This window comes from Nerophis ophidion, linkage group LG27, assembly GCF_033978795.1.
Source record: "Nerophis ophidion isolate RoL-2023_Sa linkage group LG27, RoL_Noph_v1.0, whole genome shotgun sequence".
In the NCBI taxonomy this organism is placed as follows: Eukaryota; Metazoa; Chordata; class Actinopteri; order Syngnathiformes; family Syngnathidae; genus Nerophis; species Nerophis ophidion.
The window spans coordinates 18598929-18626546 of NC_084637.1; the positions used below are offsets into that span (position 1 = coordinate 18598929).

The 27618-nt window shown below is 38.6% G+C and overlaps 1 protein-coding gene across 1 annotated transcript in view; it reads left to right on the forward strand.

The window, feature by feature from the left end:
* mtor (mechanistic target of rapamycin kinase) overlaps nucleotides 1-27618 on the forward strand; it is a 294825-nt gene that overhangs the window by 96270 nt on the left and 170937 nt on the right. Inside the window, exons 23-28 of the mRNA XM_061889707.1 lie at nucleotides 998-1160; nucleotides 5443-5535; nucleotides 9501-9647; nucleotides 18305-18447; nucleotides 18773-18935; nucleotides 20421-20566. Coding sequence (XP_061745691.1) covers nucleotides 998-1160; nucleotides 5443-5535; nucleotides 9501-9647; nucleotides 18305-18447; nucleotides 18773-18935; nucleotides 20421-20566 — 855 coding nt within the window. The remainder of the gene's footprint in view (nucleotides 1-997; nucleotides 1161-5442; nucleotides 5536-9500; nucleotides 9648-18304; nucleotides 18448-18772; nucleotides 18936-20420; nucleotides 20567-27618) is intronic.

Sequence of the window (27618 nt, forward strand, 5' to 3'; positions counted from 1 at the left end):
AGGCGGTACTGCATTGAAAAGCCACATAGGTGTGTAAAGGATATCACCACATGGGCTCAGGAACACTTCAGAAAACCACTGTCAGTAACTACAGTTGGTCGCTACATCTGTATGTGCAAGTTAAAACTCTACCATGCAAAGCCAAAGCCATCTGTGATGGTATGGGGGTGTAGTAGTGCCCAAGGCATGGGTAACTAATGCTGAAAAGTAGATACAGGTTTTGGAGCAACATATGTTGCCATCCAAGCAACGTTTTCACGGATGCCCCTGCTTATTTCAGCAAGACAATGCCAAGCCACGTGTTACAACAGCGTGGATTCATAGTAAAAGACTACAGGTACTAAACTGGCCTGCCTGTAGTCCAGACATTGAAAATGTGTGGTGCATTATGAAGGCTATAATATATCAGAAAGAGACTGTTGAACAACTTAAGCTGTACATCAAGCAAGAATGGGAAAGAATTCCACTTAAAAAAATGTGTTTACTCTGTTCCCAAACATTTACTGAGTGTTGTTAAAAGGAAAGGCCATGTAACACAGTGGTAAAAATGCCAATGTGTTGCTGCCATTAAATTCTAAGTTGATGATTATTTGCAATCTATTCAATTGAATGTAAGTTGAAAAGGATTATTAAATCATTGTATTCTCTTTTTATTTACCATTTACACAACGTGACAACTTCACTGCTTTGGTCTTTTGTACATACACAGACACGGTTAAAAACTAGTCTCACCGTATTAAATTAAAATGATGGAAAAGCTGTGATTGTTAACCATACTTTGATGAACTAATGGAAGGACTAGCGTTTGCTTGCTACCTAGCTTAAATGCTAACATTAAAACAAGAGACATTAACGTCTTTCCCCGTTGAGAAACGTGATACGCCAATCAAAAGTGATCAAACTGACGGCTTCCACTTCTTTTGGCAAACACCCAGGTTTTATTTCCCATGTGTCACAGACCATCTTTTGACGTGTTTTGTGTGACTCCTCCTGTCAGGGTTGCCTTGGAGACTCTGGACAGGCTGACAGAATCCCTGGACTTCACCGACTACGCCTCCCGCATCATCCACCCCATCGTCAGGACGCTGGATAGCACGCCAGAGCTGCGCTCCACCTCCATGGACACCCTGTCCTCGCTGGTGTTCCAGCTGGGCAAGAAGGTATCTAGACCAGTGTGTTTCAACCGTTTTTTGAGCCGAGACACATTTTTTTTAATTTAAAAAATCCGAAGGCACACCACCAGCAGAAATCATTAAAAAATGAAACTTGATATTGACTATAAAAAGTAGTTGGGTATGAATTTAAAGCATAACCAAGCATGCATTACTATACTTGTCTCAAAGTACTGTCAAATCACGCCGTGACTGATTTAGACTTTTTTGGTGTCTTCCTGTGTAGTGTCTTGGGCTCCTATTCCTGTTTTGTTGGTATTTTCCTGTTGCGGTTTCATGTCTTTCCCCGCACTTGCTTTGTTTTAGCAATCAAGACTTTTTCAGTTGTTGCTGTCCTTTGTGTGGACATTGTTAAAGCCCTACTGAAATCCACTACTACCGACCACGCAGTCTGATAGTTTATATATCAATGATGAAATATTAATATTGCAACACATGCAAATACAGCCTTTTTAGTTTACTAAATTGCAATTTTTAATTTCCCGCGAAGTGTCGTGTTGAAAATGTCGCGGAATGATGACGTGTGCGTTTGACGTCACTGGTTGTAGCGGACATTATTTTCCAGCCCGATCCAAGCTATAAGTAGTCTGCTTTAATCGCATAATTACACAGTATTCTGGACATCTGTGTTGCTGAATATTTTGCAATTTGTTCAATTAATAATGGAGAAGTCAAAGTAGAAATATGGAGGTGGGAAGCTTTTAGCCTTTAGCCACAAAAACATAGCCGTGTTTTTCTTGTTTAAAAGCAGTGTTTCCTTGTTTAAAATTCCCGAAGATGAAGCTTTACTATGGATCAGAGCGGTCAAGCAGTTTTCGGTGAGAAAATTGTAGTAATAAGTCGCCTCTTACCGGAGACATCAGCGGAGCTTCCGTCCTGCTGCAGCTGCCGTGACTTCCCTCAGACTCTGGCGTCAACACACCCGTGGCCACACCCCTCCAACTTTCAGTTACTATTTAATCTCACTAAAACACTAGCAACACAATAGCAGATAAGGGATTTTCCAGAATTATCCTAGTAAATGTGTCTAAAAACATCTGATTTGCTCCCCCTGCAATCGTCTTTTTTTTTCTTTTTCTAGTCCTTCACTCTAAATTTCCTCATCCATGAATCTTTCATCCTCGCTCAAATTAATGGGGAAATTGTCGCTTTCTCGGTCCGAATAGCTCAAGCTGCTGCTGGCTATGATTGTAAACAATGTGAGGATGTGAGGAGCCCTACAACCCGTGACATCACGCTTGAATCGTCTGCTACTTCCGGTAAAGGCAAGAATTTTTTATTAGCGACCAAAAGTTGCCAACTTTATCGTCGATGTTCTCTACTAAATCCTTTCAGCAAAAATATGGCAATATCGCGAAATGATCAAGTATGACATAGAATGGACCTGCTATCCCCGTTTAAATCTGAAAATCTCATTTCAGTAGGCCTTTAATTGTCATGTCATCTACAGCGGAGATCCCCAACCTTTTTTGCACCAGGGACCGGTTTAATGCAGGCATTATTTTCACGGACCGGCCTTCCACGTGGGGCAGATAGATGTAGCAAATAAGTGCATGGAAAATTAATACATGAAAAGCTCACCTTGTGGGAGCCCCTGGCCTTTTCCCTTTGCAAAATAATTCTCCATAGACTTTTGTTTTTTGTTCATTTTTGCTAGTAGTAGACTTTGTTTTGTCTTTAGTATCTGATGGGTTATAGTTGATACATCATAATTCAAGGACAAGAGCATGGATATACAGTATAAGAAAGCTAGAAATACTTTCCATTAGGTCCAATAGATTTCTAAAATATATGTATTCATATTTTGTGCAATATTTCATACATAAATACATTAATGTTAGCTTTTTTTGGTCCAATTGTACATGCGTAAATACATCTGTCGTTGCTAACTACTCATGTAATAGGACAATGTGCAATAATACCAGCACTTTAACTTATAAGGCCAAAGGAGATGGGTATTTATTTCCTTCAGCACATTTATTATATGTAACAATTTAGCACTTCTCCACCTGCCTTATGCACTTTAACTACTATGGTCACTTTGTCCCTGATCTGCCCTGATCTTAAGTCATCAACCTACAGATGGAACTTTGCTTTTGGCTACGATTTGGCCCCTTTACATTTTGTATGTTTATTAATGGGGTGGTATAGCTCAGTTGGTAGAGTGGCCGTTCCAGCAACTTGAGGGTTCCAGGTTCAATCCCGGCTTCCGCCATCCTAGTCACTGCCGTTGTGTCCTTGGGCAAGACACTTTACCCACCAGCTCCCAGTGCCACCCACACTGCTTTGAATGTCACTTAGATATTGGGTTTCACTATGTAAAAGTGCTTTGAGTCACTAGAGAAAAGCGCAATATAAATATAATTCACTTCACTAATGTGAATTGTCCCATGAAACAAAGATAGCAAATGGCAACTTCCTATTAGGAGTTTTATAATACATCTATGGACAAGCTTATTGGTGTGTCTGGTGGCACTAGCGAACGTTAAGTAGGAGAGAATGCGGTCGGTTATAAATTATTTAAAGTCTGCACATGCATCACAGATTTGTGGACACCATCTCTGCTTCACACGCTGTAAGTCTTTGCTGTCGTCCAGCATTCTGTTTTTGTGTACTTTGCAGTAGGGTTGTACGGTATACCGATATTGGTATAGTACCGCGATACTCATGAATAATTTTCGATACTATACAGTCTATGAAACGTACCGGTCCCGATATCAAGTCAGTATCGATACTACTATGTTTACGTCAATATTTTTTTGGCATCACATCTTCTCTTGTTTTTTTAAAATGCGTATTATGTTTATCCATTCATCCATCCATTTCCTACCGCTTATTCCCTTTTGGGTTGCGGGGTGCGCTGGCGCCTATCTCAGCTACAATCAACTCAGAAAATATGTCCCTGAACACATGAGGACTTTGAATATGACCAATGTATGATCCTGTATCTCCTTGGTATCGGATTGATACCCAAATTTGTGGTATCATCCAAAACTAATGTAAAGTATCAATGAAGAGAAGAATAAGTGATTATTACATTTTAACAGAAGTGTAGATAGAACATGTTAAAAGAGAAAGTAAGCAGATATTTATAGTAAATGAACAAATAGATTCATAATTTTCTACCACTTGTCTTTAATAATGTTGACATCATAATAGGTAAATAAATGGCACCATGTTACTGCATACGTCAGCAGACTAATTAGGAGCCTTTGTTTACTTACTACTAAAAGACAAGTTGTCTCGTATGTTCACTATTTTATTTAAGGACAAATTTGCAATAATAAACATAGGTTTAATGTACCTTAAATATTTTTTGTTAAAATAAAGACAATAATGCAATTTTTTGTGGTCCCCTTTATTTAGAAAGGTACCAAAAAGTACCGAAAAGTATCAAAATAATTTTAGTACTGTTACCAAAATATTGGTATTGTTACAACACTACTTTGCAACCAGTTCAGTTGTAGTTTTGTTCTGTATTACTTTAGCGTCCACTAGATCAGTGGTCCCCAACCACCGGGCCGCAGAAGAATTGTTTTATTCATTTTTATAAGTAAAAAATAAAAAATGATTATTATTTTAAATTTTTTTATTAAATCAACATAAAAAACACAATATACACTTACAATTAGTGCACCAACCACAAAAACCTCCCTTATTCATGACAAAAACGTCCCTTTCTCATGACAAAGAAAAAAAAAAATTATCACGACAAACCATCGCTGACATCCACAAAGCAATTATCTACCGGCTGCCACCTACTGATATGGAAAAGTATTACACGGTTACTCTGCTGAGCTCTAGACACAGACACTCAACATCGGCACATTATTTGCGGATCGTTATTACTGGTTTGCAAAAAATGTTTTTACCCGAATAGATGAAATGGCATCATTTCCCACAACATACCAGACTGTATCTTACGGCCGCGTCACAGTGGTTGAAAAACACTGCGCTAGAAGACTGCCGGCCTTTTATGACTTCCTGCCAGACCGCTGACGTCACGGACCCATGTGATGGACCGGTGTTTGCCAACGGGGGGGCTGCTATTTATGAGCGGGGATGAGGTCACGGCTGCCCCCTCCTCAGTCATCAACGCCATCGTTAGCATTCCTGGCGTAGCCACGTCTGGCAACATGCGAAAAGCAAGCTTTTGATCTCCTGTCAGAACAGTTTGATCCTCATTTATTTGGCTCAGGAGGGATTTAGACGAAACGGTATAATTAGACACACTTTTATTGACTCGCCTTCTCCTTCCTCTTATCTGCAGTACCAGATCTTCATCCCCATGGTCAACAAGGTGATGCTGAAGCACCGGATCAACAACCAGCGTTACGACATCCTCATATGTCGCATTGTGAAGGTCAGTCCACGCTTGATGTTACGCCAAACACCATTTTCAGGCCACCCATGTGCAACAAAACGTCATATTCTTAGAGTTAGTTGTTTACCACCCATTGGTAATCTATTGGTGATGTCTGGGGGCCTCTTCATGTCATAATTTGTTATAATGCAGTGGTGTCCAAAGTGCGGGCCGCACATTTTAAAAATACTACTTTGGAAAAAAAAGTGGAATAAAAGCTAAAATATTGCTTTGGTGGGTCATTTAAAGCAGTAAAAGTACAGCTTGGCACAATTGGGAGAATGCCCGTGCCAGCAACCTGAGGGTCCCTGGTTCAATCCCCACTTTCTACCAACTTCTTCACGTCCGTTGTGTCCTTGAGCAAGACACTTTACCCTTGCTCCTGATTGGTGGAGGTTAGAGCCTTGCATGGCAGCTCCCGCCATCAGTGTGTGAATGTGTGTGTGAATGGGTGAATGTGAAAGTAGTGTCAGAGCTCTTTGAGTACCTTGAAGGTAGAAAAGCGCTATACAATTATAACCTATTTACCCTTTAATAGGTGATGGTGTTAAAAGTCGTGTTTGATGGTGTTACAACATGTACTAGGTGATGGTGTTAAATGTCATGTTTGATAGTCTCACAACATGTGCCAAGTGATGGTGTTAAAAGTCATGTTTGATGGTCTCACATATACCAGGTGATGGTGTTAAAAGTCATGTTTGATGGTCTCACAACATGTACCAGGTGATGTTGTTAAGTCATGTTTGATGGTCTCACAACATGTACCAGGTGATGGTGTTTAAAGTCATGTTTGATGGTCTCACAACATGTACCAGGTGATGGTGTTAAACGTTATGTTTGTTGGTCTCACAACATGTACTGGGGACGGCGTGGTGCAGTTGGGAGAGTTGCCGGGCCAGCAACCTGAAGGTTCCTTGTTCAATTCCCACCTTCTACCAACCTCGTAAGGTCCGTTGTGTCTTTGAGCAAGACACTACACCCTTGCTCCTGATGGGTGGTGTTTAGGGCCTTGCATGGCAGCTCCCGCCATCAGTGTGTGAATGTGTGTGTGAATGGGTGCATGTGGAAATAGTGTCAAAGCGCTATGAGTACCTTTAAAGGTAGAAAAGCGCTATACAAGTATAACCCATTTACCATTTTGTGAAGGACCCTCTGTGCGGGTAGGGTTCTCCAGAGGCCGATAGATCTTCTCGAGCCCCGGCAGCCGGTTTCAACAAGTCTTTTATTTGCATAAAAACTAGGGTGCAGGACTTTCCAGTCACGTGTGCTTGTGGTCGTTTACTCTTTCCGTCTTCGGGTGTGTCCGCTTAGCTCTCATCCACCCTCTCCCTTTATAGCCACGGCCCATGCTGATAAAGGGTACAGGTGATTAGATAATTATTCCCAGCTGGGCAATCTACTCACCTGTCAGCTGGGCCATACACACTTTATTTCCGCAGGAGGCGCGCCGACCACGCCCCCCTCCACACATTTATACTTAAGTATTTAAGTGGTTATTTGCGACAATTAAGGCCTTAAAAAGCATTAAATATGTTGTCCAGAGGGATTCAAATCATTTACTGTATTTTCTGGACTATTGAACGCACAGATATATAAGCCACACCCACAACATTTTTGAGAAACAAATATTTTCCATGTATTAGCCGCACCGGACTATAAGCCGCACCCACTAAATTCTAGAGTTAAAAAAATATTTCTGTACATTAGCCGCACCAGACTATAAACAGCAGATATATAAGTTGTGAAATGAGTTATTTACACAGAAATATTCTTTAAATGTTAATTTACATACCTCAAATGTTTCCAAACGGTGTCTGTAACACGTCAGTTAAATGGCTGATCAAACAAAACAGAAGTCATCGTCACTGACCCCACAAGCTACGCAAGCTAGCTCTCAAATCAGCTTTGTGAAAACAGGAATTTGTGAAAGTGAAACAATACAAAAACAATGGTATAACACAGACACTCGTAAATGTGTTAGCATATTAGTTAATGCTAACGAGGCTAGTGTCATTACTTTACGATAGCACATACAAATATGCATGAAAACACTCCTGCAGACGTCACACATGGGACAGTTTTGTAAGTAACAATTGTTTTATTGTAAGATTTACCAACGTTGCTTGGAGTGATGAATGAAGAATCCATACGAGTAAAAACGCTGCGGACGGCTAGAAGACAGAACTGCACTTCTACTTTCGGTTGAAAGGACTAAATGGAAGGACACTGCAGCGTGCTTACGTAGGCTTCTCTGACGCACAGTGACATAACGATACCAACTTTTTTAAATAATATGGCAACTCTTGTGCCGACTTCTCCACTCCCAAGTGATGCAATGCTTTTTTTAGGAATTTATTATGGGTCTACTGAAAATGTGAGCAAATCTGCTGGGTCAAAAGTATACATACAGCAATGTTTATATTTGCTTACAAGTCCCTTGGCAAGTTTCACTGCAATACGGCGCTTTTGGTAGCCATCCACAAGCTTCTGCTTGAATTTTTTACCACTCCTCTTGACAAAATTGGTGCAGTTCAGCTAAATGTGTTTGTTTTCTGACATGGACTTGTTTCTTCAGCATTGTCCACACGTTTAAGTCAGGACTTTGGGAAGGCCATTCTAAAACCTTCATTGTAGCCTGATTTAGCCATTCCTTTACCACTTTTGACATGTGTTTGGGGTCATTCTCCTGTTAGAACACCCAAATGCGCCCAAGACCCAACCTCCGGGCCGATGATTTTAGCTTGTCCTGAAGAATTTGGAGGTAATACTCCTTTTTCATTTAAAGCAGCAGTTCCATTGGCAGCAAACAGGCCCAGAGCATAATACTACCACCCCCATGCTTGACGGTGGAGTTCCTGAGATTAAAGGCTGCGGACGGCTAGAAGACGGAACAGCACTTCTACCTCCGGTTGAAAGGACTAAATGGAAGGACTGCAAGGACACTGTTCAGATGTTTACTGACATATAATATTTGTCTTTAAATAACGTTTACCGGTATTGAATATCCCCTCCATATATCCATTATCAGCCTCCTTGACCGCTGATTATCGGGATCAATATTGGCCCTGAAAAAAACATATCGGTGGATCTCTCGTCTCCACTATGAAGTTAGTGTAAAAGTCAGCACACAAAGGAAAGTACATTAATATACACCTACACATACATGTAGGAATCATTTTAAATCAACAATACAGTTTGGTATAAACTGAAATAACTATACAGGATAAAAGTTGGCTTTAATGCAACTAGCTCAATGCTATCGCACAATGGACAGGTTAACGCAAATTAGCATAGCGGTATGTACAAACGTTGAACATACGAGATATTACCAGAACAAAATAGACATTTACAGACATGTACAGTAGGGCTGTGAATCTTTGATTTGATTCTTAGTGGTCACGATTTGATTCAAACTCCATTCTTGATTAAAAAAAACACCTCTAGTATACATTATTCACCAAAACTGCTCTGCACTCTGTGCTGACTAAACTACGGAAGCCTGCTGCTCATATTTTAAAACACACAAATCAATCAATGTTTGTATCATGACTGGTGGCACACCAATCACCTACAATGTGAAGTGTTGCCTATTGTGAACTTTTGGGTAAACACTGGCTTCTCAGTGACTGTACGGTTAGCACTGTAGCAGATAATAATAATATGTTATATTATAAGACTAATAACAAATATAAGCGTATTAATTTGTTGTTATCGTTATTTTTCCTGAGTTTCTTCTGGCACAGTTCCTCTGAGTTACATTGATTGCATACGTAAGGCCTCCAGGCACATCACCATGTTGGATTAATGCAAACAATACTGTAATCAAGCAAAACATTCTCTGCAACATACGCAAATAATTAGCTAGGAAGGGTGTGCACTTGTTTAACTGTGTGTGTGTGTGTGTGTGTGTGTGTGTGTGTGTGTGTGTGTGTGTGTGTGTGTGTGTGTGTGTGTGTTCATAACAGGGCTACACTCTGGCAGAGGAGGAAGAGAACCCTCTCATCTTTCAGCACCGCCAGCTCCGCGGTAATCAAGGCGACGCCCTGGTCAGCGGCCCCGTGGAGGCGGGGCCAATGAAGAAGCTGCACGTCAGCACCATCGCCCTCCAGAAGGTCAGAGAGAGCCACAACAAAATCAATAGTTTTGTTGGGGGGTGTTGGCAACCTTACCTTTATGTTGTGCGGCACTGCGCACGGACAATATATGCCGCGCACAAAATAGAATCCAATCCGACTGTGAACAACATAACTATTTGTTCTGTAGGATTTTGCAATGCGACTGTGAGTGACTGTTGCCGAAAAGCACCACTAACAGTTAAAACAATCATTGTCAACACTGTTCATTGCGACGTCTTTTGAGAGACTTTAACCAGGACATCAATTCCATTCATCACTTTTACAGAGTAAAAACGTTTCATTTTCGGCCGCAACCACAACAAAAACAAGAGTAAAAAACAACTATGGCAAAACTGCTCATTTTGTGGCGTACAAACTGGGCCAGTTTGTCATATCAGTCACTGATGTGTTTAGGGCCACACAAAAAGTCAGACAACTCCAACACTACACATACAGTGTAAATGCCAGGTGGTTACACTATGACTCCTCAATCAAATGTGTGCTAATTCTACTGTCATTTATTAAGAATGTTCTTTTAAAGTGGGTGGGAAGGCAGATAGATTGTGGGAATGCAGAAGTGCCGTGACGCGTCCCCGCAGATGCACGCGTTTCGGCAATTTAGTTTGTGAGTTTCAGCAGGCTACTCTGAGAAAAACTGAGTAAAAGTAAAAAAACCGAATTGAAACTAAGAAGAAAACCAACTGAATCAAGAAAATTATTGCGAAACACAAGAAACTCGAGGAAGACGTGGAGGAGATCAGAAAATCTCTTAACTTCCTGTCGGAGGATGTAAGGATTGTGGCCAAACAGCGAGACAGACTTATGGAGTTGTTGACCGAAATCAAAATGTTGAAAAACATCATCAAGGAGAAAAGACAAGAAAATTGTCAACCTAAAAACAAGATTTGACAAATTTGAACAGTACACCAGAATGGAGGATTTGATTATCAGTGGACGGGAAACCAAACATCGAACATATGCAAGAGTGGCCACGGCTCGCGGCAGGGACGCTGACAAGGACGCCGAAGCCCCGGCAGACGAACTTGAGACACTTTTATGGCAAGTAATTAACTTCTTCACAAGTAAGAACATGACTCTTCAAAGTGGCAGCATTTCGGCGTGGCATAGTCTCCCCAGGAAGGACAGCAGAACCAACGCAGCCATTGTGTTTCAGTTTGTGAATCAAACACATAAAACAGAGTTACTGCGGCAGGGAAGGAAGCTGAAGGGAACTGGGGTTTACATCGATGAACATCTTAGAAATAAGAGTCCCGACATTGCAAGACAAGCACGCATCTTCAGAAAGGAAACAAGATACAAGCAAAATGGACACAGAACTGCAAAATCATGATTCGGCTAAATGGAACATCTGAAGAAGCCAAAGTTGTCACAATTCGAGAGTTCGGCGATGTGGATCAATATAGACAAGAACTGTTAGGCTTATGACTGACGTGGCTCATCCTTGGCTGGAGACAGGGAAGGCTACGCGGCGAGAAGGTGAGACAACTGAGAATCAATCATTTTCAAGAGCTAAATACACGGACTATAAATGATATGACTTTGAATATGATGTTGACCCGGAAAACCATCTGTTTAAATGCGACTACTATACTTGTGACTTCTATACCGAGGAACAATTTAATGATAATGTTAGTTTAGATAATACATTTTCTTTAATACATTTCAATTGTAGAAGTTTTTATGCAAATTTCTCAAAGATTGACGAATATTTGAAGACGCTAAATGGCAAATTCAAAATAATAGCACTTTCTGAAACATGGATCGATAAAGACAGAGGTATCGATTTCTGCATTGATGGGTATAAGTTGTATCACAGTAGTAGAAAAAAGAAGAAGGGAGGGGGTGTGGCCCTGTTTGTTGACAGTGGCTTGAAATGCAGACCTGTTTAATGTACTGTATCCATCCATCCATCCAATTTCTACTGCTTATATGACTGTGGTAATCTATGATTTATTTGAATGTGTAACTGTGGAGGTAGACATAGAAAAGAAGAGAAGTGTTATTGTTACATGTTTATATAGGACACCTGGGTCTAAGGTAGAAGCATTTAATGATTGTCTGGAAGAATTATTGTGTAAGGTAAAGGAAAATAAAACATTTGTCATGTGTGGCGACTAGAACATAGACCTGCTAAGCTCATCCAGAAATAAATCAACAACAGACTTCTTGGATATGGTATATAGTAGAGGGCTTTATCCGTTGATCACCAAACCCAGTAGAATAACGACAAATTGTGCAACGTTATTCGATCACATCTTCATAAAAGTCATAGAAAATAATATAAAAAGTGGACTAGTAATTAATAATGTAAGTGACGACTTACACGTGTTTCTTACTTATGACTGTCAAATGTATAGAAGAGGGAGGAGAAAACCCAAAGGTATGTATGGAAAAGGACTGAAGAGGCAATAAACAAGTTTAGGAAGGGCTTACTTGAAGCAGACTGTAACAAGGTGTATGTGGGTGAGGTAATTGCTGCATAAGAGGCTTTTCTTAATTACGTATATATTTATCATTGTATGAAAAGCATTGTCCGAATGTCTGGAAACAAAGAGACAGCTACAATGAAAAGCTTTGGATTACAAAGGGACTACAGAATGCTTGTAAAAAGAAAAAAAAAAAAAACTTTATAGAGACTTCATAAAAGTATGAACAAAGGATGCTAAAACGAAATATAAGGTTTACAAAAACAAATTGATAACAATAATGAGCTAAAAACCTAAAAAAGACTATTATAAACATTTTCTACAAAAAAAGAAAAACAATATCAAAGGAACTTGGAATATTCTGAACACGGTAATAGGAATAACATCGGGGTCTACAAACCCACCAAACCATTTTATCAAAGAAAAAAAAAAGGATCATAAAAAACATTAATGAAGTGGCGAATGGATTCTTTTTTTGTGAATGTTGGACCCAAATTGGCAGAGAGTTTTGGAGAACATAAAGATATAAAGAGTGGATGGAGAGGGGAAAGCAAGGTGCTATAGTCCATGCTTCTAGGACATGTTAGTGACAATGAAATTGTATCGGTGGTAACAAAACTGAAAAACAAGACATCAACAGACAGATATGTATAGACATGATACAAACCCGTTTCCATATGAGTTAGGAAATTGTGTTAGATGTAAATATAAACGGAATAGAATGATTTGCAAATCCTTTTCAACCCATATTCAATTGAATACACTACAAAGACAAAATATTTGATGTTCAAACTCATAAACTTTATTTTTTATTTTTTGCAAATAATAATTAGAATTTCAAGGCTGCATCACGTGCCAAAGTAGTTGGGAAAGGACATGCTCACCACTGTGTTACATCACCTTTTCTTTTAAAAACACTCAATGAACGTTTTGGAACTGAGGAAACTAATTGTTGAAGCTTTGAAAGTGGAATTCTTTACCATTCTTGTTTTATGTAGACCTTCAGTCGTTCAACAGTCCGGGGTCTCCGCTGTCGTATTTTACGCTTCATGATGCGCCACACATTTTCGACGGGAGACAGGTCTGGACTGCAGGCGGGCCAGGAAAGTACCCGCACTCTTTTTTTACAAAGCCACGCTGTTGTAACACGTGCTGAGTGTGGTTTGGCATTGTCTTTCTGAAATAAGCAGGGGTGTCAATGAAAAAGACGGCGCTTAGATGGCAGCAAATTTTGTTCCAAAACCTGTATGTACCTTTCAGCATTAATGGTGCCTTCACAGATGTGTACCTTACCCATGCCTTGGGCACTAATGCACCCCCATACCATCACAGGTACTGGCTTTTGAACTTTGCGTCGATAACAGTCTGGATGGTTTGCTTCCCCTTTGGTCTGAATGACACAATGTCGAATATTTCCAAAAACTGTTTCAAATGTGGACTCGTCAGACCACAGAACACTTTTCCACTTTGCATCAGTCCATCTTAGATGATCTCTGGCCCAGAGAAGCCAGCGGCGTTTCTAGATGTTTGTCGATAAATGGCTTTCGCTTTGCATAGTAGAGCTTTAACAGATGTAGCGACAAACTGTATTTAGTGACAGTGGATTTCTGAAGTGTTCCTGAGCCCATGTGGTGATATCCTTTAGAAATTGATGTCGGTTTTTGATACAGTGCCGTCTGAGGGATCGAAGGTCACGGTCATTCAACGATGATTTCCGGCCATGCCGCTTACGTGGAGTGATTTCTCCAGATTCTCTGAACCTTTTGATGATATTATGGACCGGAGATGTTGAAATCCCTTAATTTCTTGCAATTGAACTTTGAGAAACGTTGTTCTTAAACTGTTTGACTCTTTGGTCACGCAGTTGTGGACAAATGGGTGTACCTCGCCCCATCCTTTCTTGTGAAAGACTGAGCATTTTTTGGGAAGCTGTTTTTATACCCAATCATGGCACCTATCTGTTCCCAATTAGCCTGCACACCTGTGGGATGTTCCAAATAAGTGTTTGATGAGCATTCCTCAACTTTATCAGTATTTATTGCCACCTTTCCCAACTTCTTTGTCACGTGTTGCTGGGATCAAATACTAAAGTTAATGATTATTTTCAAAACATTTTTTTTATCAGTTTGAACATCAAATATGTTATCTTTGTAGCATATTCAACTGAATATGGGTTGAAAATGATTTGCAAATCATTGTATTCCGTTTATATTTACGTCTATCACAATTTTCCAACTCATATGGAAACGGGGTTTGTAATTGTGAAAAACAATATTGACTGTATCATTAAACCTCTTTATGTTTTTAATATTTTTTTCAAAAAGGGACCTTTCCAGAATGGAATGAAGATAGCAAAGGCAATTCCACTCTTTAAAACGGGAGATAAACATAGATTTACTAATTACAGACCAGTGTCACTGCTGTCGCAATTTTCTAAAATAATTGAAAAAATATTCGTAGAAAAATTCAACAGTTTTATTGAAAAGAGCATGTTGAGTGAGAGCCAGTATGGATTTTGGACCAATAGATCCACAGCTTCAGCTGTAATGAATATAATGGAGGATATAGCACCAGCAACTGATAATAAGAAATACACAATATGGGTGTTAATCGATCTTAAAAAAACATTTTACACTATAGATAATTCTATACTGTTGAAGTTGCATTCATTTGGTGTGATAGGAGTAATTTAAGACTGGCTAAGAAGTTATTTAGATAATAGACAATAGTTTGTAGATTTTGTGGGTAATACGTCTGAACAAATGAGGATTGAATGTGGAATTCCACAAGGTTCGGGTTTGGGACCAAGATTGTTTATTTTACATATTAATGATATATGTGAGGTATCAAAGTTTATTTGTATTATTTGCGGACGACACCAACTTGTATAGTATGGAACACGACTTAAAAGCGTTATCAAACATTATTGAACAGGAAATGATTAAACTTAAGAGATGGTTTGATGTCAATAAATTACCATTAAATGTAAAAAAAAAAAAAAAAACAACTTTTATGAATTTTGAGGAAAAGGGAGGAAACGATCAAACTGTCAATAGATGGAATTGATATTGAAAGGTTTTTTGAACTTAGATTATTAGGAGTGATACTGGATGACAGTCTGACATGGAAATCTCATATTGCACATGTATGGAAAAAGATGTCTAAGAGTATTTTTATATTAAATAAGGTAAAATATGTGTTAGATTATAGGGCAATGCGTATATTGTATTGTGGACGTATATTGCCATATCAGCTACTGTGTGGAAGTGTGGGGGAACACATATAAGCGTAACAAAGGTATTGTATCAACTACAGAAAAGAGCTATAAAGATAATTCACAAAGTAGATTATTTAGAACTCACTAACATATTATTTATTAATTCTGGTTTATTGAAACTACAGGAGCTAGTAAAGTTACAGACATTATGTATTATGTTTAAGGCTAAAAGTAAAAGATTACCAGCAAATTTACAAAAACATGTTTTTCATCAATTCTGAGAATAAAAAGCATAGAAGAAAAAGTCATTTCAAACATCAGTATTCAAGGACAACTTTAAAAGAAATGTGAATATCAGTGGTGGGGGTTAAACTATGGAATTCTCTTTACAATGAGATATAATATTGTAGAAATATATTTCAATTGAAAAAAATATATAAAGACAGAACAATAAGATCATATGGACAGCCATAAGTGCTTACATGTTGCTTTATATTTATTATTTCACTTATTTTTTGTCTGGTTTTATGTCTGTTTTGTATCATTCCGTGAGGTGTATATTACTTTTTTTGTTCGGTTTGTACTACATGAAGTTTTGCACTTATTGTTTTTTTGTGTGTTTTTTGTTTGTTTTCATTATATTTGGATGTATTTGTTTGGTTTGTATGCTTGTGAATCTGGGCTATCCATGAACTACTTATTTTGAAGGGGGCAGGAAATATAAGATTTTTCTTCATCCTGTTCCTTTTCAAGCATAATTGTGTAAGTATGTGTTTAGTTGTTAGTTTAATTGTCTACTGTTATCTTTTGTTATCAGTAGCCAGAGGAGCCTGTTCAGTGCTAGACTGCTTCATCCCAAGTGCAGGACTAATAGACTCAAGAACTCCTTTGTCCCACACGCCATTAGACTGTACAACTCCTCTCTGGGGCGGGGGGCGGGAGGTACTAGGATGACAGGGGATACAAAACATTAACAGTGCAATACGTTTTCATAACATGGTCACTACTGCCTACTTTTCTTGTTATATTCTTATTTTACTGTTATATTGTTATTCCCATTGTTTTTATTCTTTTTGTAATATTTCTCTATTTTGTTTCCTTTTAAACCCCCATTATTTACTTTTTACTTTTTTCTTTAAATTGATCTCAACTCTGTACACTGCTGCTGGAATTTTAATTTTCCTGAAGGAACTCTCCTGAAGGAATCAATAAAGTACTATCTATCTATCTATCTATCTATCTACTGATCAAACATGCACATCAATGAAGAAGATAAATGAAAAAATTGAAATGAAATGAAAATGTATGGATCTTAATCATGAAATGTTGTTACTAGATTACAGAAGATACACTATATTGCCAAAAGTATTTAGCCACCTACCTTGACTCACATATGAACTTGAAGTGCCATCCCATTCCTAACCCATAGGGTTCAATCTGATGTGGGTCCACCCTTTGCAGCTATTACAGCGTCAACTCTTCTGGGAAGGCTGTCCACCAGGTTGCGTAGTGTGTTTATAGTAATTTTCCACAATTCTTCCAAAAGTGCATTGGTCGAGAAGACCTGGTTCTCAGTCTCTGTTCTAATTCATTGCAAAGGTGTTCTATCAGAGTTCAGGTCAGGACTCTGTGCAGGCCAGTCAAGTTCATCCACGCCAAACTCTTTCATCCATGTCTTTATGGACCTTGCTTTGTGCACAGTCATGTTGGAAGAGGAAGGGGCCCGCTCCAAACTGTTCCCACAAGGTTAGGAGCATGGAATTTTCCAAAAGGTTTTGGTATCTTGGAGTATTTAAAGTTTCTTTCACTGGAACTAAGGGGCCAGGCCCTACTTTTGAAAAACAACCCCACACCCTAATTCATCCTTCACCAAATCTCACACTCCTACCACTTTGTTGCTGAGTTGCTGTTGTTCCCAAACTTTTCCATTTTCTTATAATAAAGCCAAAAGTTGACTTTGGAATATTTAGGAGCGAGGAAATTTCACGACTGGATTTGTTGCACAGGTGGCATCCTATGACAGTTCCACGCTTGAAATCACTGAGAGTGGCCCATTCTTTCACAAATGTTTGGAGAAACTGTCTCCATGCCTAAGTGCTTGATTTTATACACCTGTGGCCAAGCCAAGTGATTAGGACACCTGATTCTCATCATTCGGATGGGTGGCCAAATACCTTTGGCAATATAGTGTATATTTTATAGACAGAAAGTTAAAGGAATGTATACCCTATCCCATGCTTACATCTCATTGTGCAACATGAGAATGCTTTAGGGGAATTGAAAGGGGTACAAATTATTTCCAAAGCAGGCACGCTGGCACACAGCTCATGAAAAACAATATATTTTTTTTTTTGTTATTTTCATTAGCAGTCACCTAAATCAGTGGTCCCCAACCTTTTTGTATCCGCGGACCGGTCAACGCTTAATAATTTGTCCCGCGGCCGGGGGGGGGTTCCTTTTTTTTTTTTTCTTGTCATGAAAAAGGAACGTTTTTGTCATTAAAAAGGGAGTTTTTATGGTTGGTGCACTAATTGTAAGTGTATATTGTGCTTTTTATGTTGATTTAATAAAAAAAGATTTTTTACATTTTTTTATTTTTATTTTTTTTAAATAAAAATGAATAAAAAATTATTCTGCGGCCCAGTACCAATCGGGCCCGGTGGTTGGGGACCACTGACCTAAATTAGTAAATAATCTCATGAATTTCATGACTGCTGTCATTTGATGATCATAATAAAAGATGTAACTTTTTATGAAGTCAGGTTTGGGACAGGTGTGATGCTGGTGTCTGTTCACACTGTGCTCTGGAAGTTTTTGGCTTTGCTCAGACTCATGACAAATGAGAGGGAACATTGGGTGTAGGTGCATTCTGGGTAAATAAATGATGATGTGGCTAACAAGGCTCCACAAATACTGCCAGCAGCCTCTAACACCGTTCTGATCCCGAGCGATGGAGTGTGGACCGTAAAAATGTGTTCCCCCGCACACAGGCCTGGGGCGCCGTTCGAAAGGTTTCCAAAGACGACTGGTTGGAGTGGCTGAGGCGCCTGAGCGTGGTCCTCCTCAAGGAGTCTTCCTCCCCGTCCCTGCGGTCCTGCTGGTCACTGGCTCAGTCCTACATCCCGCTGGCCAGGTACCTTCACACACACTCACTCCGTGAGGTGTCAGGACACAGAATAGCGTTTGTTTAAGTTGGAATGAATCAGGAATAAAATTGACCTTTTGGGTATTTGTAGCCGTTTGAGGCCCATTTCAGGAACAGATTCAACACAGCCATAAAAAGTACAATCTCTCAAGAGTAAAACTTGAAGTTTATTTTTCCTATAAAAGACCGCAAAGTGTCGTACCAGACCTGAGATGATGCTAGGATGAAATAGTTTTTATAATTAATAAAATAAGAAATCAGGTTTAAATGTTGTTTTAGACCCAAGTGGCACCAAATACTTCTTTGTCCGCAGGGATCTTTTCAACGCCGCTTTCCTGTCCTGTTGGTCGGAGCTGAGTGAAGACCAGCAAGACGAGTTGATCCGCAGCATCGAGTTGGCGCTCACGTCGCAGGACATCGCCGAGGTCACGCAGACGCTGCTCAACCTGGCCGAGTTCATGGAGCACAGTGACAAGGTCCCCACCCACCTTCTTTTTTGCCTCCCTAAAAAGTTTTTTTATAGTGCATACAGAACTTTTTACGACGAATCAGAAAGATTCATCTACATTAACAATGACTACTTTTTTGATCGTCACTTTTTTAAATTTAAATATTGTAATTTTAAAAACTAAAATACTAAGAAGTTTTTTTCCCCACTTAAATAAATGTTCAGTACATATTTTATGATATGCTTCAATTCACATTTATACAATGTATTTTATAGATCCAATATAGTTTTATTATTTTTTTATCTTTATAACATTATTTATACATCTCGAAACAGAACATCTTTTATTTAAATATCAAATTATTATTAACAATTTTCTTTGCAAATGCGAAATGAGAGAACTATTTTTACAAAATATCAACTCTTTGCAAGGATATGTTTATGTATTATTATTTATTTACATGTTGTCACTTCTAAGTATTCTTTTAATTTTAATATTTCTATATACATATTTAGTTTTTACCACAAAATATGTATTTTTTATAAATACTCTATGCTTTGTAGAAGTTTTTAACAGTTGTAATTGTATTTGTATATCACTAAACATTTGTTTTAATTTTCTTGCTAAATTGAAAATGTAATAAAAAATATGACCGCACGTTTTACCATAAAAAAAAAAAAAATCCTCATCAGAGGGGGGGGTTGCCCACTTCTGAGGTCCTCTCCAAGGTTTCTCATAGTCAGCATTGTCACTAGCGTCCCACTGGATGTGAATTCTCCCTGCCCGCTGGGTGTGAGTTTTCCTTGCCCTTTTGTGGGTTCTTCCGAGGATGTCGTAGTCGTAATGGTTTGTACAGTCCTTTGAGACATTTGTGATTTAGGGCTATACAAATAAACATTGATTTATTGATTGATCACAGTGCCAACACAGATAGACAACATTCACACCTTAGGGATCATGTATAAATCTAGATTAACAGAAATGGAACATCCAAATAGGATAATTTTTATTGAGGATTTAAATTATGATTTTTAAATAGCAAAATAAAAAATACCAAAGGCAACATTATTTTAAACAACAAAGAAAATAACTAAAAATAAAATACCAACACCCATTTTAAAATATATTTTTATGTTGTTTTTTTAATTTTCATAATACTTGTATACCCATGTTGATAACAGCTAAGGATATTTTACTTAAATATCAAATTCTTTTTTTAATATTTCTTCACAAAGTAAAAATGGAATTTTTTTTTTTTTTTACAAAAAATGCGTTTTCGTTTTTCAAATTTCAATATGATTTTAATTTAAATTTTAGATTAAATAAATATTTTTCAATTAAATATTAATATTAAATATTTATTCTCAGTTAAAAAAACATGTTGATGTAAATAAGTATATATTTTTGTATTAACGAATAGATGAATCAATGTTGTGATTTAAAGCATTACATATTTACAGGATGTAAATATCAATTTTGAATTGTTTTTGGTACCGTTTGCTGCTCTTTCAGGGTCCTCTGCCTCTGAGAGACGACAACGGCATCGTGCTGCTCGGCGAGAGGGCCGCCAAATGTCGCGCGTACGCCAAGGCTTTGCATTACAAAGAGCTGGAGTTCCAGAAAGGTGCTTCTCCCCTCATCCTGGAGTCGCTCATCAGGTAGGAGCTCTCATTTCCTAACTACAGGACTATTTCTGTTCAAGAGTACGCTTGATGCATGTCTGCGTATCATATTCTCATCTGCTGGGGCTTGGAAAACAATTAGTCACATGACCTGCTCTCATCTAGGATTTCTCATTTCCTTCATTTCCGTCGCATAATTATGAAGGCATATCCATTGTGTCAGCCACATCACCATTTTCTCCTATATGATGACATATTCAGAACAAAACAATGTATACGCTGTAAAAAAAACTATGTAGATTTTACTGTAAAAATCTGGCAGCTCAGTCAAGAGAATGTTACTATAAAATATAAAGTTATGGTTTTCCAGTGCATCAAATTGTTTATTTTTACAAAACAATTCTGGTGACTTAGCTGCTAGTAATTTACATTATAATCCACTGACTTTTTTTTACTATTTTTTTATTCTTAAAGTGATTGGGGGTTTGACAGATTCAATGTACACACTCACCACTTCACGGAGAGGAAACCAACACAACAAGGCTTCGCTACGCATCTTAAAAGGGTCGGAGCTCTGCTAGCTTTCTTTCAGTCAGCTACAAACGTTTCTTCGTGGAATATGCTCACCTCGCATTATGTTGCTGGGAAAACTGTAGGTGTAATGTTGGCACTTTAGCACACACAGCTGTGCTAATGTTGGTCCCACTCTTTAACGTTACGTTGCTGTTTATGACACATGATATTTGAGTTACAAAACCCAAAAGCAGTGAAGTTGTCACGTTGTGTAAATGGTAAATAAAAAGAGAATACAATGATCTGCAAATCCTTTTCAACTTATATTCAATTGAATAGACTGCAAAGACAAGATATTTAATATTCACACTGAGAAACTTTATTTTTTTTGCAAATAATCATGAACTTAGAATTTATTGGCAGCAACACATGGCAAAAAAGTTGTCAGAGGGGCATTTTTTACACTGTGGTAAATTGCCTTTCCTTTTAACAACACTCAGTAAAGTTTTAGTAACTGAGGAAAAACATTTTTGAAGTGGAATTATTTCCCATTCTTGCTTAAGTTGTTCAACAGTCTCCCTTCTGATATTTTAGCCTTCATATTGCACGACACATTTTCAATGTCTGGACTACAGGCAGGCCAGTCGAGTACCCGCACTCTTTTACTATGAAGCCACGCTGTTGTAACACCTGGCTTGGCATAGTCTTGCTGAAATTAGCAGGGGCGTCCATGATAACGTTGCTTAGATGGCAACATATGTTGCGCCAAAACCTGTATGTACCTTTCAGAATGAATGGTGCCTTCATAGATGTGTAAGTTACCCATACCTTGGGCACTAATACACCTACATACCATCACAGGTGCTGCCTTTTACACTATGCGCCTAGAACAATCCGGATGGTTCTTTTCCTCTTTGGTCCGGAGTACACATTGCCACAGTTTCCAAAAACAATTTGAAATGTGGACTCGTCAGACCACAGAACACTTTTCCACTTTGCATCAGTCCATCTTAGATGAGCTCAGGCCCAGCAAAACTTTTCTGGGTGTTGTTGATAAATGGCTTTGGCTTTGCATAGTAAAGTTTTAACTTGCACTTACAGATGTAGCGACCAACTGTAGTTACTGACAGTGGTTTTCTGAAGTCTGCCTAAGCCCATATGGTGATATCCTTTACACGCTGATGTCCCTTTTTGATGCAGTACCGCCTGAGGGATCAAGGTCACGGGCCTTGCCGCTTATGTGCAGTGATTTCTCCAGATTCTCTGGACCTTTTGATGATATTACGGAGAGTAGATGGTGAAATCCCACCGTTTTATAAGACGCAGGGTTCAAAGTATAGGGAAAACGTCATGGCTTTTAGTCTGCAATTTAGTTAAAGTTCAAGTACCAATGATTGTCACACACACCCTAGGTGTGATGAAATTTGTCCTATGTATTTGACCCATCGCCTTGCTCCCCCCCCCCCTGAGAGGTGAGGGGAGCAGTGAGCAGTAGCGGTGGCCGCGCCTGAGAATAATTTTTGGTGATTTAACCCCCAAATCCGACCCTTGAAGCTGAGTGCCAAGCAGGGAAGTAATGGGTCCCATTTTTATAGTCTTTGGCATGACTCGGCCGGTGTTTGAACTCACAACCAACCCATCTCAGGGCGGACACTCTAACCATTAGGCCACTGAGTAGGTAAGGTAAGTCTTTTAATGGTTTGAGGGCCCTGAGAACACAACAGCTCTTTTTGAAGACATATTGTACCTTTGTAAACAGTCTCCGCTCATTAGCATTAAAGCTACAGACACACAAAGGATTGCTTTTTAAACGGTCTAAATTCCAGCATCAAGTCCTTCACTATTATTGTGGGACATCTGACATCTATTAACATTTGGTAAAAAAAAACTATAATGTGTGACCTTTAAGTCAGAGGAGCATTCCAATGATGCATTTTGGGAGCTGTTAGTCACTTTAATTGATACAAATGTTTGATTGTACCTTGTCTGACTTTTAGTCCAATGGCATGACTCGTTTGCCTTTTGTCCCATGACCTGTAGACCTCATCCGTCATCTTTTCCCTCTCTCTTTTTTTTATCTACCTTTTGGGGGGGCGGGAATGGCGTGCGGAAAGCTGTTTTCCAGGCATCTAATTGGACGCTTGCCTCGTTTTCATCTCAGACGACTTTTGGACTTGTTGGCGGTCCTGTTTTCAATTTGTCGGGAGCGCTGATGATGATGAATGACGGGGGCGTCTCACCTCCTTTCAGAGACCGCTGCCAAATGGCTCTAATGAGTCGTGACTTGCATTTGAAGGAAGAGAAACAACTCTCATGCGCTATCTGATCGTGGTCACGGCAACAATGAAGGCAAGGGTTTGTGTTAAAGACCCTCTGATTACTGCTGCATTTTTGAATACAGTAACAATTTATTGGACCTACTCATTGAAATACATGAAACTTATTAATATTGTACTGGAAAGAGTTAATAATGACTACATTGATTGATGATGTAACACGTAGAGTGTCCAAAGTGTGACTCGGGGTCCATTTGCAGCTAGTTTTTTAACGGCCGACCGCACTTTCTAAAAAATACTTTTAAAGAAAAATTTTTTAAATAATGTAAAAAAAAAAAAGAGCAACCAGGTGAAATGTAAGGAGAACAAGTTGCAATGTTGACTAATAACACTGTCTTTGAAACTGTAATTGCTGGAAAAAATAATAATGAATCAAGTCAATGTTGTTATGCATTTAATTACTTGACATCAAATATTCCACTTTGAAACATAAATAATAATAAAATAATAGTCTTTAATCCATGGATAGATCTGAAGTTTATCTAGAGGATTAAGTGTTGAAAGTAAAAAAAAAAAAAGATACGGATTATTTTTCATCACTCAATCAATCAATGTTTATTTATATTGCCCTAAATCACCAGTGTCTCAAAGGGCTGCACAAACCACAACGACATCCTCGGTAGACCCCACATAAGAGCAAGGAAAACTCACCCCAGTGGAACGTCGGTTACAGTGACAATGATGACTATGAGGAACCTTGGCGAGGACCGCATATGTGGGCAACCCCCCGCCCCTTAACACTTTTATTAGAGGGACCCTTTTGGATCTTCGAAAATTTTAGTGGGATTTTTTTTTTTAAACTTTCATTGCTCAAAAAATAATGAATCAAAATCAATGTTAAAAATTATTGACCTGTTTAAGTTTCTAATGACTTCACATCGAATATTCCACTTTAAGATATACTTGTGGGAACATTTTGCTTATTTTGTGTTTTTGCCATACATAGTTTTCTTTGGCAAAAAGGGCATTAAAAAAATAAAGCAAAGAAAAATATATTTAAAAAAAAAAAAGTCCACGGATTGATCTGAAGTTGGTGTGGAGATTTAAGCGTTGAATGTAAACATATATATTTATATGGAACTTTTTTAAACACTTTTCTTAGTGGGGCCTTTTGGATCTACAATAACTTTAGTGGAATGTTTTTTTTTAACGCTCATTGCTCAAAAAATAATAATAAATCAAAATCAAAAGTTTTTATAGATTATTGACCTCGAAGGCCCCAATTACTTCACATGAAATATTCCACTTTAAAACATTTTTGGGGAAAATATTGCATATTTTGTGTTTTTGTATCATATGCGTATATATTGTTTCTTAAATAAATAAGTATATATACATATATATATATATGTTTGTCTATATATACATATAAACAGTGGTGGTCAACAGTTACACTTGTGAAGAACATAATGTCATGGCTGTCTTGAGTCCAATCATTTCTACAACTCTTATTTTTTGTAATAGAGTGATTGCAGCACATACTTGTTGGTCACAAAAAACATTCATGAAGTTTGCTTATTTTATGAATTTTTTATGGGTCTACGGAAAATGTGAGCAAATCTGCTTGTTCAGAAGTATACATACAGCAATGTTGATATTTGGTTACATGTTCCTTGGCAAGTTTCACTGCAGTAATTTGCTTTTGATAGCCATCCACAAGCCTCTGCTTGAATTTTTGACCAGTCCTCTTGACAAAATTAGTGTAGTTTAGCTCATAGGTGTCAAACTCTGGCCCGCGGGCCAAATTTGGCCCGGCGTGTAATTTCATTTGGCCCTTGAGGCAATATCAAATTAACATTAGAGCTGGCCCGCTGGTGTTATACAGCGGTGCCGCTGTAACACCGCATTCACCAATTTCCCGGGAGACTCTCGAATTTCAGTGCCCCTCCCGAAAATCTCCCGGTGCAACCATTCTCCCGAATTGCACCCGGACAACAATATTGGGGGTTTGCCTTAAAGGCACTGCCTTTAGCGTCCCCTTCAACCTGTTGTCAAGTCTGTTTTTCCTCCTCACAAACAGCGTGCCGGCCCAGTCACGTAATATATGTGGCTTCTACACACATGTAAGTAAATACAAGGCATACTTGATCAACAGCATACAGGTCACACTGAGGGTGGCCGTATAAACAACTTTAACACTGTTACAAATATGCACCACACTGTAAACCCACACCAAACAAGAATGACCAACGCATTTCGGGAGAACATCTGCACCGTAACACAACATAAACACAACAGAACAAATACCCAGAACCCCTTGCAGCCCTAACTCTTCCGGACCGCTACAATATACACCCTCTCCCCGCTACCAACAAACCCCGCCCCCCTAACTCCACCCACCTGAGCCCCGATATTAACTGAGCAGTAAAAAAGCCTGAATGGTTGATTTATTCATTATTTTATTTTCAAATGTATTAGCCTCTGGAAAAAGTTTATGTTAATATTTACCTCAGAAGGCTGCAAATACAAAAGACGCATTCAATTTTTATTTAAATTTGATTTTATATGCCATTGATATTTTTTTATTATTATTATTATTTGAAACTTGATTTTGCATGTCACTCTAAAGTTTTATAAGCCTTACTTGTTCAATATTCAATGAAAAACTTGTTTTGTTCAACCTTGGCCCGCGACTTTGTTTTGTTTTAAATTTTGGCCCACTCTGTATTTGAGTTTGGCACCCCTGGTTTAGCTAAATGTGTTGGTTTTCTGACATGGACTTGTTTCTTCAGCATTGTCCACACGTTTCAGTCATGACTTTGGGAAGGTCATTCTAAAACCTTCATTCTAGCCTAATTTAGCCATTCCTTTACCACCTTTGAAGTGTTTTTGGGGTCATTGTCCTGTTGGAACACCCAACTGGGCCCAAGACCCAACCTCTGGGCTGATGATTTTAGCTTGTCCTGAAGAATTTGGAGGTAATCCTCCTTTTGCATTGTCCCATTTACTCTCTGTAAAGCACCAGTTCCATTGGCAGCAAATCAGGCCCAGATCATAATACTACCACCACCATGCTTGACTGTAGCAATGGTGTTCCTGGAATTAAAGACCTCACGTTTTCTCCTCCAAACATATTGCTGGGTATTGTGGCCAAACAGCTCCATTTTTGTTACATCTGACCACCGAACTTTCCACCAGAAGGTCTTATCTTTGTCCATGTGATGTCAGACTTGGGCGCAGTTGGGTGTTCCAACAGGACAATGACCCCAAACACACGTCAAGAGTGGTAAAGGAATGGCTAAATCGGGCTAGAATGAAGGTTTTAGAATGGCCTTCCCAAAGTCCTGACGTGTGGACAATGCTGAAGAAACAAGTCTATGTCAAAAAAGCAAAACATTTAGCTGAACTGCACTAATTTTGTCAAGAGGAGTGGTCAAAAATTCAAGCAGAAGCTTGTGGATGGCTACCAAAAGCGCCTTATTGCAGTGAAACTTGCCAAGGGGCATGTAAGCAAATATTAATTATAAATGAATATGTATTAATTAAATGAATAAATTAATTATTTAGATACATTTATTAAATAAATAAATTCATAAAAGAAGCAAACTTCATGAATATTTTTTGCGACCAACAAGTATGTGCTCCAATCACTCTATCACAAAAAAATAAGACAGCCATGACATTATGTTCTTTACAAGTGTAGGTAAACTTTTGATCGCGGCTGTGTATATGCATGTAGTGTATATATAGGCTGGTACCAATAAAAGAAGGCTGATATCTATATACGTCAAAATGGCAAATGCCAAATAGTCTTTCCATCCCTAGTTGTTGATGCTTCTCTGAAATTGATACTCATAATAACATGTATTATTATAACAGAGTGTTACTAGCCCTGCGATGAGGTGGCGACTTTTCCAGGGTGTACACCGCCTTCCGCCCGAATGCAGCTGAGATTGGCTCCAGCGACCCCAAAAGGGACAAGCAGTAGAAAATGGATTGGTGGATGGATGAGTGTTACTACATTACATACTGTATATACTTCCAGCGTGTTTATTAAACGTTTATAGAGGTTTTAAGGAGCCCTTTATAGGCTGGGTAGAGCGACTCCCTTTGACTCCATTGTTAGCTGACTTTTGCTAATGTTTATTTACGATTTAGAATGCGTGAAAAAGGAAAACGTGTTCTTGTCTTTCTTCAGGATTGTGTACAGGTCCACAAAAAGTGCAGTTCCACTTTTCGAGTAGTGGAGTTTGTATGGTAACTGGCAAGATATGTCCAAGTCCACGTGTCCAAACTTTG